A 15,725-nucleotide genomic window follows, 5' to 3' on the forward strand; every position below is an offset into this window, starting at 1 on the left:
ATGTCTTAGAAATGGGCCTTAATGTCTTAATGAATATCAAGCTGCATTTTTTTGCAGAATCCAGATAATTTGAGCTTCTAAACTTTAGGGCAATATGTAGTAGGTGGTTTGGGAAGTCTGTACCTTTCCCAACTAATGGGGAAAGGCAGAGGGCAACTTGCAGCCAGGAGTTTAGGATAAAAGGAGGCTGTGTCCTCCAAAACTTTGAGAGAGACCCCATGGGAGTATGGCCTAGCGGACTTTATCCCTTTACTCAAATAAAGTTGCAAGATTCCTCTGTCTCTTTTGTGGACACTGGTTTTTCACAGTGTGATTTTCTGCACATCACCAAGTGTTTCATTTAATTATGACCCATGACATGGCAGCTGGTCACCATGAAGGGGACAGTTTGGCAGCACTCATCAGTGCATAAGGCAGGGATATTATGAATCTTGACTTCATTTCAGGTACTCAGAATTTGGAAGAAGGCTACTGAGATTACAAGTGAGAAATGTGTATTTGGTGTAAAAAAGCTGTAGTGTGCTCAGCTCAATCTGTTTGCCTTCAGATGTTGAAAACATTCATTGTGGACTGAAGCAAACATTGAAATTCTGGACTTCAACCAGGACTTTGCTTTTCTTATACAACTGTCTGGTTTCAGCATGTGATGGATCTCAACTTGCAAACGCCAGAGTACTCACGGCCAGGTGAGGACTATTTTGCAAACCTCCGATGACCTCTCAGCAGCACCGAGTGAGGGCACGCTCCTGCTCTGCTGTCTCCCCCACCCCATGGCCACTGCTGCATAGAGGCTGTGCTTTGCAAACCCTTAGCTATTATCAGTGCTGTTCGAAAAACCTGTCTAACTTCTGGCTTCCCTGGGGACAGAAGAAATCATGGAAATTGTCCTGTTTCTATTTCTGGAGAACAGGGGGTGAAAATTTTTGTTTGAAACCACAAATTTCAGGGTGGCGGGGCCATAAAGCAACCTTCACTCAGCCCAGGGTCACAGCTTCTAACCCGCTCAGGCACAGTACGGCAGCCGGGTCCCTCCGCAGGCCCTGGGCCCCGGCCGCGCTCCCGCCCTACAACGGGGCAGGCAGGGCCCCACCCCGGCCGGGGCCGTCCCACCGCGGGAGCGGGCGGCCCTGGAGCGGCGCTCGGGGAGGGCCAGGCCCGAGCCGGCTGCGAGCCCCGGGGGCCCGACGCGGTGAGTGCCTGGGCACGCCGGGCTCCGGCGAGCCCGCGCACTGAGGCCGTAGCTGAGGCGGGGCCGGCGCGGCGGCGGGGCCGGGCCGGGGGCGGTGGAGGCCGGGCCGGGCGGCATGATCGGCACCGTGCTCTGCTACGTGCTGTTGCCGGCGGCGCGGCTCCTCCAGGCCCTCCGAGGTAACCCGGCCCTGGGCGGGCGGCGGCAAAGGCAGGGGCAGCTGCCGGGGGTGGCCCGGAGGGGCGGGGATGTCCCTCGCCATCCTCCGCCCCGGCCTGGGGGGGGTGCGGCCCTGCGGCCGGGGTCGTCGCGGCTTCCCCGGAGCTCCCAAGGCCCTGGCCCTCGGCAGATGGAGGGAGCGTGGGGCTGCGGGGCCGCGCCGGGCCGGGGCTGCTGGCCCCGGGCAGCGCGGGGAGCTGCGTGTGTGGGGGAGCAGCTGCCGGCTGTTGTGCTGCAGGCAGAGTGCGCTTTGCGCAGGGGCTCTAGCTCCTGCCCCCGGCTTGCTCTCCAGGCTTGGCGAGATCCTTGGAGATGGGCAGCTCAGAGATCTGTGATCCCCCAAGGACTTGCGGGGGGCTTGCGACTTCGTGAATGGACTTATGTTTTCTGTGCGTCGCTATTTCGCTTAGCTTCCTTAGATCCTGCTGCTACTTCACAGTTCCTGATTAGTGAGCTCATGTAAAGCCACGCTCCAGCCTGAACCTGTCCCTGGGCCTGTAGCAACTACTGGACTGGCAGACTGTCTTTTTTCATAGTGAGCAGCGAGCTGACTCCTCTCAAATTCAGCTCCTATTGTGTATTAACAAGCTCTTGTAGGCACTCATCGTGCTCGGCCAGTGGCGTGTGGAAACATTACCTTGGTGCGTTGGTAATTTTGACATTAATGAACTTGATTACAAACCAACAGAGAGGAGTATGGTTCTTAAAGCTCCACTTCTGACACATACAGAAAACTTTGACACAAAAGATATAGCAAAACTATACATGAATGTTGCTGACTCCTGTATGTTACTGCTCTGGATGACTGACAGGGATGCAGAGAAAAAATGTGATCTGTAATCAACAGAGATTGCTAGTAGGGACGCGTATCTGTGCAGAATTCATAGTGAAGTGTAAATGCCATCTCTTGTATAGATGCTAATGAAAGGAATCTCTGTATTTTTCTACTTTACTGCACAAATATTAGTATATTCAATGTAACATTAAAAACAGTTTAAAGTGGTTTTATTTTTTTGCCACCTGTCAGGCATCAGGTGATCTGTAATTCTTACCAGGACTTCTTCTGTACATATACTCTCTCTGATCAGGCATATGTTGATCCCTATGTGTCTTCATTTTTCATCTCTTAGTAACAGAATGGTTTTTTTCTACAATGGAGTCTTGTGATATATTTTACTCTCTTAGCTGACTGCTATTTCTTACGTAGTCCCTGGAAAGAAACTTGCTCCAAATGATGATCTACAAGACCTTGGCTTCTTAGCCCACGTACCTGATCAGCTAACTTTTAGAGACTGTGCCTTTACTGAGAGCTGATAGTTTCCACAAGGCCTTTCAGCTTGGCTGTCTGTGCTGCTGCATGAGTTAGAATTGCATTCCCTAGATTTGATAAAGGCATTGCTGTTGTGTGCAGTTTCAGTTACTTGGACTAATATAACTGGATTTGGACAGTGGCTTAGCATTCTGGAGGAGGCAGGTTTTATTTATTTATTTATTTATTTAGACTGTAACTGTTTTTCCTCAGAGAAGTAATTTGTTTGGGTTGCTATACTGAATGGTTGTATTGCACAGAGTTACAGCAAATGCATTGGAATAAGAAAAGAATGAGTAAGAAAGCATTTCTGGCTGTCTTATTTTGATTTTGTTTTTAAATGACAGATGCTTTCTTTACCTATCGAAAGAATGTGCTTCTGGCGAAGAGCCCGTCCACCCAGATAGAAGGTGTCTTTGCTGCAACCAGAGGAAGATCAGTCCCAGAAGAGCAAGAAGCCCTTCTCCAGCAGTGGCTGGAGGAAGGAGTAGGGAATTTGCCAGCCAGTGAGAGTGTTCCAGCGGTGAGGAGAGTATCAGTTTCACTCACTAGTGACTGGTTAGAAGGTTCAGAGCTATTGATGACCAGCCTCAGTGACCTGAATACATCCCCGGAAGTCACCCAGTGTGCTGATCAGCAGCACTCAGAACTAAATGCCTTGGCTTCTTCAGAACTGCAAGATCGTGCAGTGGCTGAGCTGCCAAGATTACCATCAGAGGAAACAGTGACTGTAGCAGGCAGTGCCCCTTGGGCAGCTGTGGTGCCACAGACAGATCACCAGACAGCTGGCTGTGCTGGTATCAACGTGGAAGTGCTGAATGATGACCCAGCTGTGCTGGCCTGGAGTTTAGCATGTGATGCAGAGACAATGCCACCAGTGCTCCCAGCCCAGCCCATTCAGGATGCGGTGACGTTTTATCCTGTCCCAACAGAGGTGCCCTACCATGGTCAGTGATGGCTCTGAATCTAATGTTTAGTTTGGGATTGGCATTTGTAGTGAATGTGGTCAGGTTATTGTGTCTGGGTTTGCTGTCACCAAGACATTAATTGCCCCTGCAGAATTGTCAGGATCTGCTAGTGAAAACTGTAAAGTGAGTTTTTGCTGAGGAGGGGCTGGTCACAGCTAGTAGTTTCTGTTCTGTGAGACTGTCTGGTCTGAATATCAATATATGTTCCTTACTGTTCTCAGGTGCTGGCTTTGTACTCTAAAAGGCACTGAAAAGTGGGTCTGGTGTTTCAGTATGCTTGACTCTGGTCATGTGTTATGCCATCCCTACAGACAACTATCCAAAGATATCCAGAAAGAGCATCTGAAAACCAGGGTGGGTGAGGGTTTGCTCAGAGGCTAGAGTACCCTAGCTTAGGGAATGTGAATGGCTGTTTTCTGGGTCCCAGGGGAACCAAAGTATTAGCAAGGTGCACAGTGCAGCTGTAACTTTGCTTTTTGTCTCTTGCATATAGAGATCTTATGGAGAGACTGGGAGGATCTTTCTGTCCAACCCTTAAAGCAGGTCTCAAAAAACACTCCCCTCTTTGAATTTCGAGTCATGTCTTACAACATCCTTGCCCAGGACCTGGTGGAGCAGGGTCTTGATCTCTATGTACACTGTGATCCAGACATCCTGAACTGGAGCTACCGCCTTCCAAACCTTTTGCAGGAGATCCAGCATTGGGATCCTGATGTAAGTATGACTAAGCCCTCTCTACATCAGTGTCACCTGAATTTGAATTCCTTCTTTGATCTAACAATACTAAGAAAAGAAAAAGATGGGGGCAAGTCCTAGGAAGATACTACCTGCTTGGTAACTGGATGCTGATTGGTCTGAGAGTGTTTGAGGACTTTCACAGACCTCACCTATTTTTGGTGTCTATCTTGCTTTGATTATAGAAACTAGTCATACTTTGATAGCAGGACTTAACTTCTATAAACAGCAGAAGTAGAGGAAGAAGGACCAGTTTTCTAAGGCAGCACAGGAGGGGAAGCCTGCATAGAAGAGGACTCCATGAATTTCTCTATTCTTTGAGTCCTCTTTGTGAGATGAAGGATCTTTTATCTCATCACTGGAAAGCTGAATGATACACTAATGTGACCCAGAAAGTTAGTGCTTTTCATCTGGAAAGTACAGGACAGAGTTGCAGTGATGACATTTCTGTTTGGAGGGTTGGCATGTGAGTCCACTTTTCCATTTTCTTCCTTTCCCAAAACAAGGTAACTAGCAAATACTTGTGGAGCAAGTGAGATCTCTGCCTTCCTTCCAGGTTCTGTGTCTCCAGGAGGTGCAAGAGAACCATTACTGGGAGCAACTGGAACCAACATTCAAGGAGATGGGTATGTCCTGCTTTTGTGGGTCTGTACATCCAGCTCATGGGACTGGCCAAGCAGTGCTTCCTGCTTAACATCTTCAAGGCAATCAGTTTCAAGAGACCTCTTCCTGTTTGCCACGTGGCTGCTGGCCCTACTTCTGAAATATCTGCCTAGACCTTTATCCTTTCTTTTGCAGTTGATGTCTCTGAGTTGAAATATCAGAATAACAAAACAGAGGGCCCTAGAAAGACCAGGAGAGAGCAAATACCCCCAGTGATTAATAATAAAGGGTGATTATTGGAACTGAATTGGGTATCTTGCTGTACCCAAATGTAGTAGGAACCTTTTCTATACAGAATTGCTGAGCCTGAGGTAGTGACTGGATAAACCTTTTAATAGGTGATGGTTTCTTTTCAGGCTTTGCTTGCTTCTATAAACGGAGAACCGGGACGAAGACCGATGGATGTGCAGTGTGCTATAAGCGCAGCAGGTTCCAGCTGATCAGTCTCAGCCCCATAGAATACTTCCGGCCTGGCCTGGACGTCCTCAACCGGGATAACGTGGGCTTGGTGCTGCTGCTGCAGCCTGTGCTCCCAGAAGGTCTAGATCTGAAGGCAGTCAGTCCTTTGTGTGTGGCCAATACTCATGTGTTGTTTAACCCCCGTCGAGGAGATATCAAACTGGCCCAGGTGGCCTTGCTGCTAGCAGAGATTGACAAAATTGCAAGAACTACTGAAGACAGCTACTATCCTGTCATCTTGTGTGGAGACCTGAACTCTGTACCTGATTCTCCACTCTACAAATTCATCCGGAATGGTGAACTTTCCTACCATGGGATGCCAGCCTGGAAGGTAGTTGCCAGCCAGAATTGGATTGGATAGCTCTTTATTGTCTGCTGCTAGAGAAATGCATGGCTGCATTCTTTCTCTTGTGAGGAGATAGTCTTAATACTGAATTAAGTTATTCAGCAGTCTTCCCCAGTGTCTCCAGCACTATAGGGGAAAGAAGCAGACAAGTGCGTGCATGTTGTTTCCATCACTGCTCTTTTGGTTTCTCTTGGAGCAGACTTGTGATAATAGACCGCTTAATATCAAGTCTTTTTTTTTTTCTTTCCTGTGGAATTTTTGTGCCTGTGTGACTGGAAGTGTGGGGAAATGCAAGTCCACCAAGACTTACTGAAATTTTTTGTGGATGTTTGTTCTAAAAAAAGTTTGAAGTGGGTACTTATGCTAGAGTCTCTTGTGGTTGTCTTACTGTGTGTCTGTGATCAAATATATGGTTATCATTCAAGCTCAATCATCACTTCAATAAGATACCTGTAATGTATCTTGTCAGGTGACTTTTAGCTAATTGTATCTGTCCCCTACAGCTGAAGGTTTATTATACCTTTACCATACTCTGAATAGCTTAGTTCATGGTTTTCTAAGAGGACATTCTCCTGTCTTGCTCTTGGCAAGTGTATATATGTACATTGTCTATAGCTTGCACATCTGCTCTGTGCCACTGATGGTTGTTCTCCTTTCCTGGCCTTCTTGCAGGTGTCTGGTCAGGAAGACTTTTCCCAACAATTGTATTCACGGAAGCTGCTGGCTCCACTGTGGCCAAGTTCACTGGGTGTTACAGACAAGTGCCAGTATGTCACCCTGTGTCAGCCAAAGAAACCTGGTGAGCTCCAATATGCACTGACAATATGAGTTTGCTGAGGATGGGCAGTTTGTGGGCCTTGCTGTCTCTGTGAGTAGCTTGGGCATGTGCTGCATGAGGCACTTGACAAAAAGATTCTCTCCTTCTACTTTGTATATGAATTAAATACAATTTTTTCCAGAACTTACTGCATTTCTACCATTTTCTTTCTCTAGTCAGGACCTGAATGTTCCTCTACTAGTAACACTTACTCTACATGTCTCTTTCATATTCCCAGACTTACGCTTCCGTGCAGTTGTAAACTGTGTTCAACAGGCACTGCTTTAATCTCCGGGTGTTTGGGGTGTGGTTTTGGATAGTATTGGCAAACCACTGTAAAGAAATCATTCCTAAGACCCAGTTAGAATCATGTCTGTTATCTGCACCAATAGAGAGAATTAAAAAAAATGGAGCCCACACAAAATAGCTTTTGTTAAAATCTTGAATGTAGAGCTTGTATTCAGCCTGATCTCCAGAAATGTTTTTCTCAGCAGACATTTTCTCGAGTGGCAGACTAACTGATCTATCTGCTTGAAAGTCCCTTGAACTTTGGGTGTCTCAGAGAGGACATTCTTACTTTGTGCTGACAATGACTGTTGCATTTGAGGGATAGCAATAGCTGTGCTCTCTTCTTCTACTCCTACACATCTGTTCTACTTGTACGTTATTAGGTGATTTATATTCTCATGGTATCAGAGTGCTTGGGCACAAAAGCCTCTCTCAAGCTAAAGAGCTCTAAGAGGCCCAAAGGTCTAAAATATAGGTAGGTGGTCCCTGGAGGGTTGACTTTGCTGCAGTTACTTTCTTCTTCTAATTTGTACTTTTCTCTGCAGGGAGACGTGAATACAGCCGTGACTTCCTGCTGCAGTTCCGCTTTTGCGATGTTGCCTGTGAACGACCACCACAGCTGGTCCTCCTGGAAGGTGTGACAGATGCTAAACCAGGTATTAATGGGAGACTTTTCAACTTGTCACTCTCCTAGCTCAATGGAGCCTCTCCTCTGAGGACAGACTGAGAAAGTTTGGACTGGAGAAGAGAAGGCTCCACTGAGGCCTTGTAAGGCCTCATTGTGGTCTTCTTGTACTTAAAGCGAGCTTATAAAAAAAGAGTGACTATTTACACAGGCATATAGTGATGGGACAAGGGAAAATTGTTTTAAACTTCCTAAAATTCTTTACATAGAGAGTAGTAAGGCATTGGGCCAGGTTGCCCAGAGAAGTTGTGGATGCCACATCCCTGAAAAATGTTCAAGGCCAGGTTGTATGGGGCCATGGGCAGCCTGATATAGTGGGTGATATCCTTGTCCATGGGATGAAGGGATGGAACTGGATGATCTTTAAGGTCCCTTCCAACCCAGGCTGTGCTGTAAGTGTATGATTCTATGATTTCAAGGAAAACATGAAGTGAAGGTGATGCCTGGTGAGGAAAGGCAGAAGGATGCCTTCTGTGACTGTGATTAGATTCCATGAGAGCTCAGAGAAGTACAATTTCCTCCCTCATACACACTGACTGTGTTCCTTGAGATGCACTGAGATTCAGCTTCTTGAAGCTGTTTCTTATAAACTTCTTTTAAGCTGAAACACATATGTATATATTTTTTTTTCTGCTTCAAGATTTTGGTGGCAGAGAACAATCTGAAGACTGTAATGATACATGAAGGTTGCAATATAGATGTCTCTGGAAGCTGGTACCCCGTAGACATTTCTGCACCTCTGGGCCTTGTGGCACGGCTGGTTCTGCTTTCTCTATTTCTGTTCTGCCTTTCTAGACACCCTTTGAGTAAGCTGTAGGCTAGGACAAGAAAACATTCTTTTGAGAGCAAAGCATGAAATACTCTGGACTTTGGTAATATTAAATGCTTTAAGGACATGTCCTCAGCAGGACAGAATATGACTTCTAAGTTGTTTTCACTGATCTGCTCTAGGGATGTTCCTGTTAGTCTTATAGCTTGTGTTTCCTTTGGATATTTTCCTTTACGATGTTCATGACTGGAAGCTATCTGCTCTTCTTGGGCAAAAAGATTCATTTGGTTTCAGGAGAAGCTCCTCAGACTTGGGATGAGCAGCCTGTTCTGGGATCTGTGTAGGTCTGGCTGGAATTTCTTTGCTCCTTTACAGACCGCCCTGCACACTGGCCCAAGCCTGCTGCCATGGTGAAAGACCCTGATCCCCAGCCATTCATCCCAAGGTAACTTGGTGCACCTTCATTGACTGCAGTCTTCAAACTCAGCCTTGTTTTTCTGAGCCCTGAAAAGCTGGCTGAGGTAAAGACTGAAGTAAATGTGAGAGTGAAAGAGAGTAAGGAGGGCTATCTGGAAGAGCTAGGTCCACCCAGGATTGTCCCAGCAGCTGGATGCTGCTCTGTCAGCATTGTTATGGTGAGATTGAGAATGAAGGGCATAGGCATATAAAGGACTGGGTATTGAAGACAAAGGAAATTCACAGTATGTCTTGCTCTGGTGTAAGCGGAGTGAATAGTTCTGAAAGATTTTATGTGCTCACAAAGTAGGAGTAGTTTAGATGCATCAGCAAAGGAACATTCAGCTGTGACTGCAGAACCAAAAAGGCATAATTCTCTTTCCTTTCTTGGTAAACAGTGACTGTTTGTGTGCAGGTGTTCAGGTGTTATCCAGCATGGCCTCAACCTGACCTCTGTCTACAGCCACTTCTTGCCACAGAGGGGACGCCCAGAGGTCACAACAATGCCCATGGGGCTTGGAGCCACTGTTGATTACATTTTCTACTCAGCAGAGCCTGTGGAGAGCAAGGCAGGTGAGTGTGGCAGTGCATGGCTTATCCCTGTGACATTGGAAGAGGACTGTGAGACAGGCCAGATGGGCAGTGCATTTCATTAAGCTGGTGGATCTACAGGATCTGTCTTTGAAATAATACACAAGGTGGAAGTAACATTTGCTCATGTACCATGAGAAGACACTGTTTATCTTTGCTGTGAAAAAAATGAGGCTGCTTTTTTCACTTCTGAGGAAGCTAGAACAGAATAGATTCTTCTGTATAAATATCTTACTTGTGCTCCTAGTAACAGGCAGTGCTGAGTCCTGAGTTCAAGGCTTGGACTTCTGGTCTGTCTGAGACCACATACTATTCTGGGAAGGAGGAGGCTCTGGTTCCTTTACAGTGGCACCTTCTCTCTGCTGCCTGAAACAGGAGTTCTGTTGATGAGCAGCTGCGTGTAAATGCATCCAGGAACTCTCTTGGAGCTGATTTGGGTCACGTCAGAATCAAGTTGGGGGAACAGGTTAGGGATGAAGAGATTAATTCCTCCTCGGGGGAGAATCTGAAGCTATTGCTAGGCCACAGTTCAAGAAAGGTACTTCTCATGTAAGCAACTACCTGGTGAATTTAGTGTAGTTTTGCTTCCTATGCCTGTAAGTGTATGAAACCGTGAGCAGCAGTATTGTAGGGTGCTCACTGCTTTCACATCTAGGCTCAAAGGTGCATGTAGGGTTTGTGCAGGCTGTCTTCATTTGTCAGGAAAAGAACAGGAAAGGATTGACAAGCATCCCTCTGTGAATGTGCAGAGTTAATTTGTGGTGCCAGTCTCTGGCTGATGTTTCTTCCCATTTTCCTTGTCAGGTCGCAGGCTGTACAAGGATGGAGCCCTGAAGCTGCTTGGCCGTCTTTCTCTTCTCTCTGAAGATGTCCTCTTGATGGCAAATGGCTTACCAAATCCTTTTTGTTCATCTGATCATCTCTGCCTGCTGGCTAGCTTTGGCTTGGAGATCTCCAGCCTCAGAGAGAGTTAGTGTTGGTTCCCTTTCCCTAAAGAAAAGTTATTCTGAATACAGCAGTTGAGACTCTGGATTGCACAACCTGCTTGCAAGAAAATCCTTTTCCTTGTGATGCCCTGAAAGTCCTTTTCTCCCCTCACACCCTCACTAAACACAGGGATGGGAGAGTTGGAGCGCTTTTTGCATTGATATTTTCTGCATCTCTGCAAACCAGAGCTGTGTTTCCAGTGGTATGCCAGGTGTATTCAGGCATTAGCATCTCTTAAAGAGATCCTTGTTCCACTGCCTTGTTTAGCAGGTGTTTTTGTGCTGCAGGAACCAACATAATGCCCTTGTTTATTTGTCCCCATGTAAGATTTTCAAGGAGCTGGAAAAGAGAGGGGCAATGCTATCTGCTTTTGGTTAGCTTAATTGCTACCAAGGAGCATGGGATGTATAAGGCAATACTCTTTCTCACCAAAACAATAGTTCTTTTAATTTCTTAGTAATGGTTCAGTACTTTGTGTTGTTGTGTTGCCTTTTAGATTGGATCTGCTAACTGCTTAGAAATGTCTTTTACTTAATAATCTGTAAGGGTTTACTTGATGACAGAAGGGTTTGTGTGGTGTAACAGTTTCTTCAAGAAACTTCTTGCTATGACTAATGGACCAGGGAATGGGATTGCCAGGAATGGAACCAGGGGTTCTACAGTGCCACCCGCAGCAGCTCTAGAACTGCAGCAAAAACCGAGAGACATTGGGGAAGGCTTCCTTCCTTTCTAGAAGTCTCAGAATGGTACCTAATATGTCATTTTTAGCAAAAATATTTAGGATCCTCCCAGTGAATATCCTGTGGAAAAAATTACCCTGTAAGTCATGATAACCCCAGAAGGCTATAACTCTGGTTGTCCCAAAAGAGAGATGAAAATGGAAGGCATGTGAGAGTCAGCAGAGCCATCAGATGGAAGAGCTGATCTTGTCACTTGCCCTGTTCTTTGTGCACTCCCTATTGCATTCAGCCTGCCAGGGGTCAATGGCCAACCTGTAGTATCCATCTCCTGTGCCATACTGAAGTCTTGCTGCATCTTTCTTCTGCACCCAGCCATGTTTAAGTGTAGATAGAACCCTTAGGATCAACTCCTGTCTCTTGACATGCGTTGGGAGGAAGTGGAAGGCTGTGTAACTTGGAGCCAGACTGCAGTCACTTGGATCCCAGCATACACTGCTTTTGTAAGCAGTGGCTTGGCCAGTACAAAAGCAGTCAAGCTGTACCTGTTCCTAGAGTAAATTCCCCAGTTCAGCCTGACATTTGATGCTCAGTTTTTCCTTAAGAGATGAAACCAGTCTTGGCAGATATCAATATTGGTAGAAACATTATCAATCTTTTGTTCACAAGCAAGGCTGGAAGTCTGGTCCCACCTCGGGTTTTTGCAGGAAGGTACAAGAGACTTGAAACATTGTTTGTTCTTCATGGTCTATATTGAGGGACTTTGATATTTTAAATGTTACTTTCTTTATTGAAAAATAAAATCCTGCTAATCTAAGAAAATACCACTCAGTAACTGTGGCACCTTGTATTTCTGGCTGCTGAACCTCTGAAGACTTGCTCCACAAGGTTTTGCTGGCTGAGAGGTGAAAGAGGGCAAATTGGCTACGCAAGAAAGTAATGAGGATTGAAGAGAGGGAAGAAATGAGCCTAATTTAATCTCCCAAGACATCCCTAAATCCCAGAGGTGGCTTCCTTGGCATTGGGCCAAAGAAGAAGCCACTATTGGGACCCCTCCATCCCCCACCTCCCTTCCCAGAAAGATTTGCATTCACAAACCCTTGCCCTCCTCCCTAAGAAAGGAACACTGCTGATCTTTTACAGCTCACTTCTGTAAACTACAAAAACAAGGTGTGTGTGGGGCGGGAGGGAGTTGTGTTTTGTGCCCTTAAGAGCATGTAAGGACTGCATACTCCCCTCTTGCCCTGCAAGATGGTGTGGTATTTGTCTGGTGATGTGTGGATGGCTTTTGCTACCATATGTGAGTTTCTCTAAGTGAACAGTAGTCTTGGAGGGGTATGAATAATTTTACCCTTAGGTAATAGTTCTGGCAGGGCACTGGTACATGGGGAGGGATGGATGCAGAGGTGTGGGTTTATATGACTGTCTCACAGTTTGACTGATTTCTGCAAGTACTCTTACTCTGATTTTGTAAGCAGTTGTGTTTATTAAGAGAGGGAAGGAAAGGGTGAACTGAGAGCTTTGCTTTCTGTCTGGCTCAAAAAGGTTGCCAGAAGGCATCCTGGTTGCAGATGACTCCTTCCTGCTGTTAACATTGTAATAGGAACCTTAGAAGACACTAAAGGTTTAACAACAACCAACCAAAGGCACCACAAAAAATTCTGTGACACATGGTGTTGGCACTTGGAACTTTAGCTATCTGCTTCTATTGTAATTGCTGGCTGAGTCTGAGGTCAGTTGGTGAGGAGGTGTGTGTGTGTGTGTGTGTGTGTATGAAAGCTGCCCACAGGAGAGCCAGACTGAGCTCTCTTGAGACCCATAAGGTGTGCACTATACACCAGCAGATGAGCTGGTTGCCCCTGCACTGCCTGAAGCACCTTGCCAGTCCTGTGATATAATTCAGGTGAAGGACCTGTGTTCCAGTATCACAAGTGCTTTTTCCATTTTATGTAAACAAAAACCTTGACTTGTGGGCAAATTGCATGGAAGCATCTCAGGGAGGTTTTAAGGTTCCAGCTATACTTTGCTGGAAAATCTAATGTTGCACAGGTCAACCTAATGCTTTCCCTTTCCATACATGAAATAATGTGGTATGTACTTGGAATTGTTAAGTTTTTGAACACTGGATATTGAGTCGTGCAGAGAAACCCCAGGACAATGCCTACAAGTCTCCTTATTCTTCTTTCTGGAGGTTATAGTGTTCCCAGGGTGCCTTGCGGCTCTCAAAGCCCTGCCTTACACATGCTTTGCTGGGCACTCATAGGTGGAAGTATGGCAGAAATGCAGGACCATACCTAATGACTCTATAGAGACACAAAGGCAGAGTTGAAGACTTGATCTCTGTGTTTATTTTGACCACCATCACAGAAGCTCTGGTATGGACTCTTACAGAGGTTGTCTGTTTTGGGAAAATAAAACCCCCTGTGTTCTAGAGCAATTTGGAGTTAATATCAAATGGATCTGGAGACCTGTGAATGCCTCTTGACTGTGTGGGATTATAGGAGAGCTTTGGATGTGGGGTTGGTAGAAAGTTCCTAACTGTAAAATCACGACTAGCATATAGTTGTTGGGAGAAAAATAATGTGTTTTGGGATGCAGAACTGAGATTCTAGATGTAACTCTTAAAACTGTTTCTGGATCTAAATGCATGATGAGTTTTCATTAACACAGCTTTCTGGTGAATTACAGAGGGATCTGTACATGGTTATGAAAGTAGAACAGCAGTATCTGCAATACTCAGAAAGGGAAGGTGTCACAGAGGTAATTACCAGCTACATGACCTTAGCAATGATGTAGAGTTCAGGGAGACTGATGCTTAGGGGAAGTGATGCCAGAGACTTCTGGCAGTGTGTGTATGTTCCCTGTTAGCAGCCTCCTAAGCTGCAGAAGCATGCAGCTGTTGAGGCAATCAAGTATTTGACTAAGTATCTTTGCTAAAAACCAGCTTCATTTGCACCACAGCTGCTAGGCTGTATTTAGTTATTCTATTTAGATAGAAGTTGGACTTGTTTCATTTTCACAGTTTTAAGTTCATTGCTTCAGGAGGTCGCCCTTCATAATGAGTTTTCCCAATTACATGGGATGGGAGGAGTGGTAAACAATATAATTGCTCTAGCTTCTTTCCTGTTCTTAATAAATGAAACTTGGCTGCTCTTTGAGGTCTTCTTCCTCCATGCCTTTTTCTTATGAGCTATCTCTCCAGCAGCTGTTTTCCCATGACTGCCCTATCCAGTTATCTGAGTTAATGAGTTATTTTTTCTGCAGCTGTATTTCTTCAGTTAAAAGTTATGGGTGCAATTCTCTAGGGCTAAGTGTTACTATAAATGCAACATATAAATGGTGTCAAGATGTAAGATAGTGAGTTTCCTCACCCCTGAAGAATTAAGTGGGAGGAGTGGGAGCTCTGAAACCACTCAGATGGGAGTAACACATGTTATATAAAACAAAGTTTTATTATTATAAATCCGAGTTTCAGATTTATTGTTGGTGCTCTATAGCCACCTGCTTTGTGAAGGCAGAACTCTGAAATATACTTGACCTTAGTTTGTCTTCTCTGAAGTGTCTCCAAGAGGTCATAAGAAGTTCAGCATCTCAGTGGATCAAGGTACGAGTCCTGCTCTTAAGATGTGTTGATGATGGTGCTGGCAAGCAGTCTGCAAAGCAGGGTGTTGCTGCAGTCCAATAACTGCTCCCATTGCCACCACCTCAGTATTGAACATTTATTGGATGTACTGTTTAGATATTTGCAGACATATCCATGGGTCATCCAAATGCAGATGAACCCTTTTGTTGCGTACCTAAAGGGGGAGCACACAAAGGTTAGTGGGATACCATCTCCTTTCAGGCTTCCTGTTGTGCAGCCTAATTGAATTGCTAGCTGTGACCTGCTTCTTACCAGACTGTAGCTGCCTGGCCTGTAGTGCTTCCCATAGCACTGTCATGTTGAAATGCACATGCTGAATTTGAATATACATTGTGTTTCTAAGTATGATACTGAGTTTCTGAAGGGAACTCACCTGTTACAATGATAACCAAGATGACAGATTAAACAGCTGGCATGCCTTTAACTCCTTTTGTCAGCTGTAAATGTTTGGTTTCTCCTGTCAAGGCAAGTTGTCCTCCAGCTTCCACTGAAAATGTCAGTCTTGATGCCATTTTTCTTTTTATTTATTTAAAAACTTATTTATTTTCTTTCAGATACAGACTGTACATTCTTGTGCTCTTGTATAATAGCTGTAAAATTTTTTGTAACTTTGATAAGACAGCTGCTTTCAAGGTCTGAGTTTGGCAAGGAATAATGGTAGGACTAAGCTAGACACTGGCTTGTGCTACAACAAAAGATGCATTTGTTCCATCCAGTCTTTAATTTCTACATACAAAAAAAAAAAACCCAAACCAAAAACCCAGTAACAACAAAAAACCGACTTGGCTTCAAGCCTTAACAATTTTGTTCAGTTTTTTGTTATTTTCTTTCTGGATGCAAAGCCTTCTACTTATATTTATTCTGTATATTCAGTTATTGGCCAGTGCCTGGAGCTGCTCTTGAACTGGGTGTAGATGAATGCTG

At 45.2% G+C, this 15,725-nt stretch overlaps 1 protein-coding gene across 9 annotated transcripts in view; it reads left to right on the forward strand.

Annotated features, from left to right (window-relative positions):
* The first annotated feature begins 539 nt into the window (after nucleotides 1-539).
* The window catches only part of ANGEL1 (angel homolog 1), a 154,130-nt gene continuing 138,944 nt past the window's right edge, over nucleotides 540-15,725 (forward strand). For 4 of the 9 annotated variants that reach the window (XR_010999897.1, XM_068192766.1, XM_068192764.1 and 1 more), the window contains exons 1-9: nucleotides 1,214-1,368; nucleotides 3,065-3,664; nucleotides 4,179-4,399; nucleotides 4,977-5,046; nucleotides 5,440-5,873; nucleotides 6,561-6,687; nucleotides 7,539-7,649; nucleotides 8,823-8,892; nucleotides 9,319-9,476. Coding sequence is in view for 7 of the 9 variants with exons in the window: in XM_068192766.1 (XP_068048867.1) it covers nucleotides 1,305-1,368; nucleotides 3,065-3,664; nucleotides 4,179-4,399; nucleotides 4,977-5,046; nucleotides 5,440-5,873; nucleotides 6,561-6,687; nucleotides 7,539-7,649; nucleotides 8,823-8,892; nucleotides 9,319-9,476 (1,855 nt within the window). In the remaining 2 variants the exon portion in view is untranslated. Of the gene's footprint in view, nucleotides 687-1,053; nucleotides 1,190-1,213; nucleotides 1,369-3,064; nucleotides 3,665-4,178; nucleotides 4,400-4,976; nucleotides 5,047-5,439; nucleotides 5,874-6,560; nucleotides 6,688-7,538; nucleotides 7,650-8,822; nucleotides 8,893-9,318; nucleotides 9,477-9,840; nucleotides 10,276-10,298; nucleotides 11,983-15,725 lie in introns of those variants that run through there. The other 5 variants (XM_068192762.1, XM_068192768.1, XM_068192767.1 and 2 more) reach the window with 5 other exon arrangements.

Source organism: Anomalospiza imberbis, chromosome 6, assembly GCF_031753505.1.
Source record: "Anomalospiza imberbis isolate Cuckoo-Finch-1a 21T00152 chromosome 6, ASM3175350v1, whole genome shotgun sequence".
NCBI lineage: Eukaryota > Metazoa > Chordata > Aves > Passeriformes > Viduidae > Anomalospiza > Anomalospiza imberbis.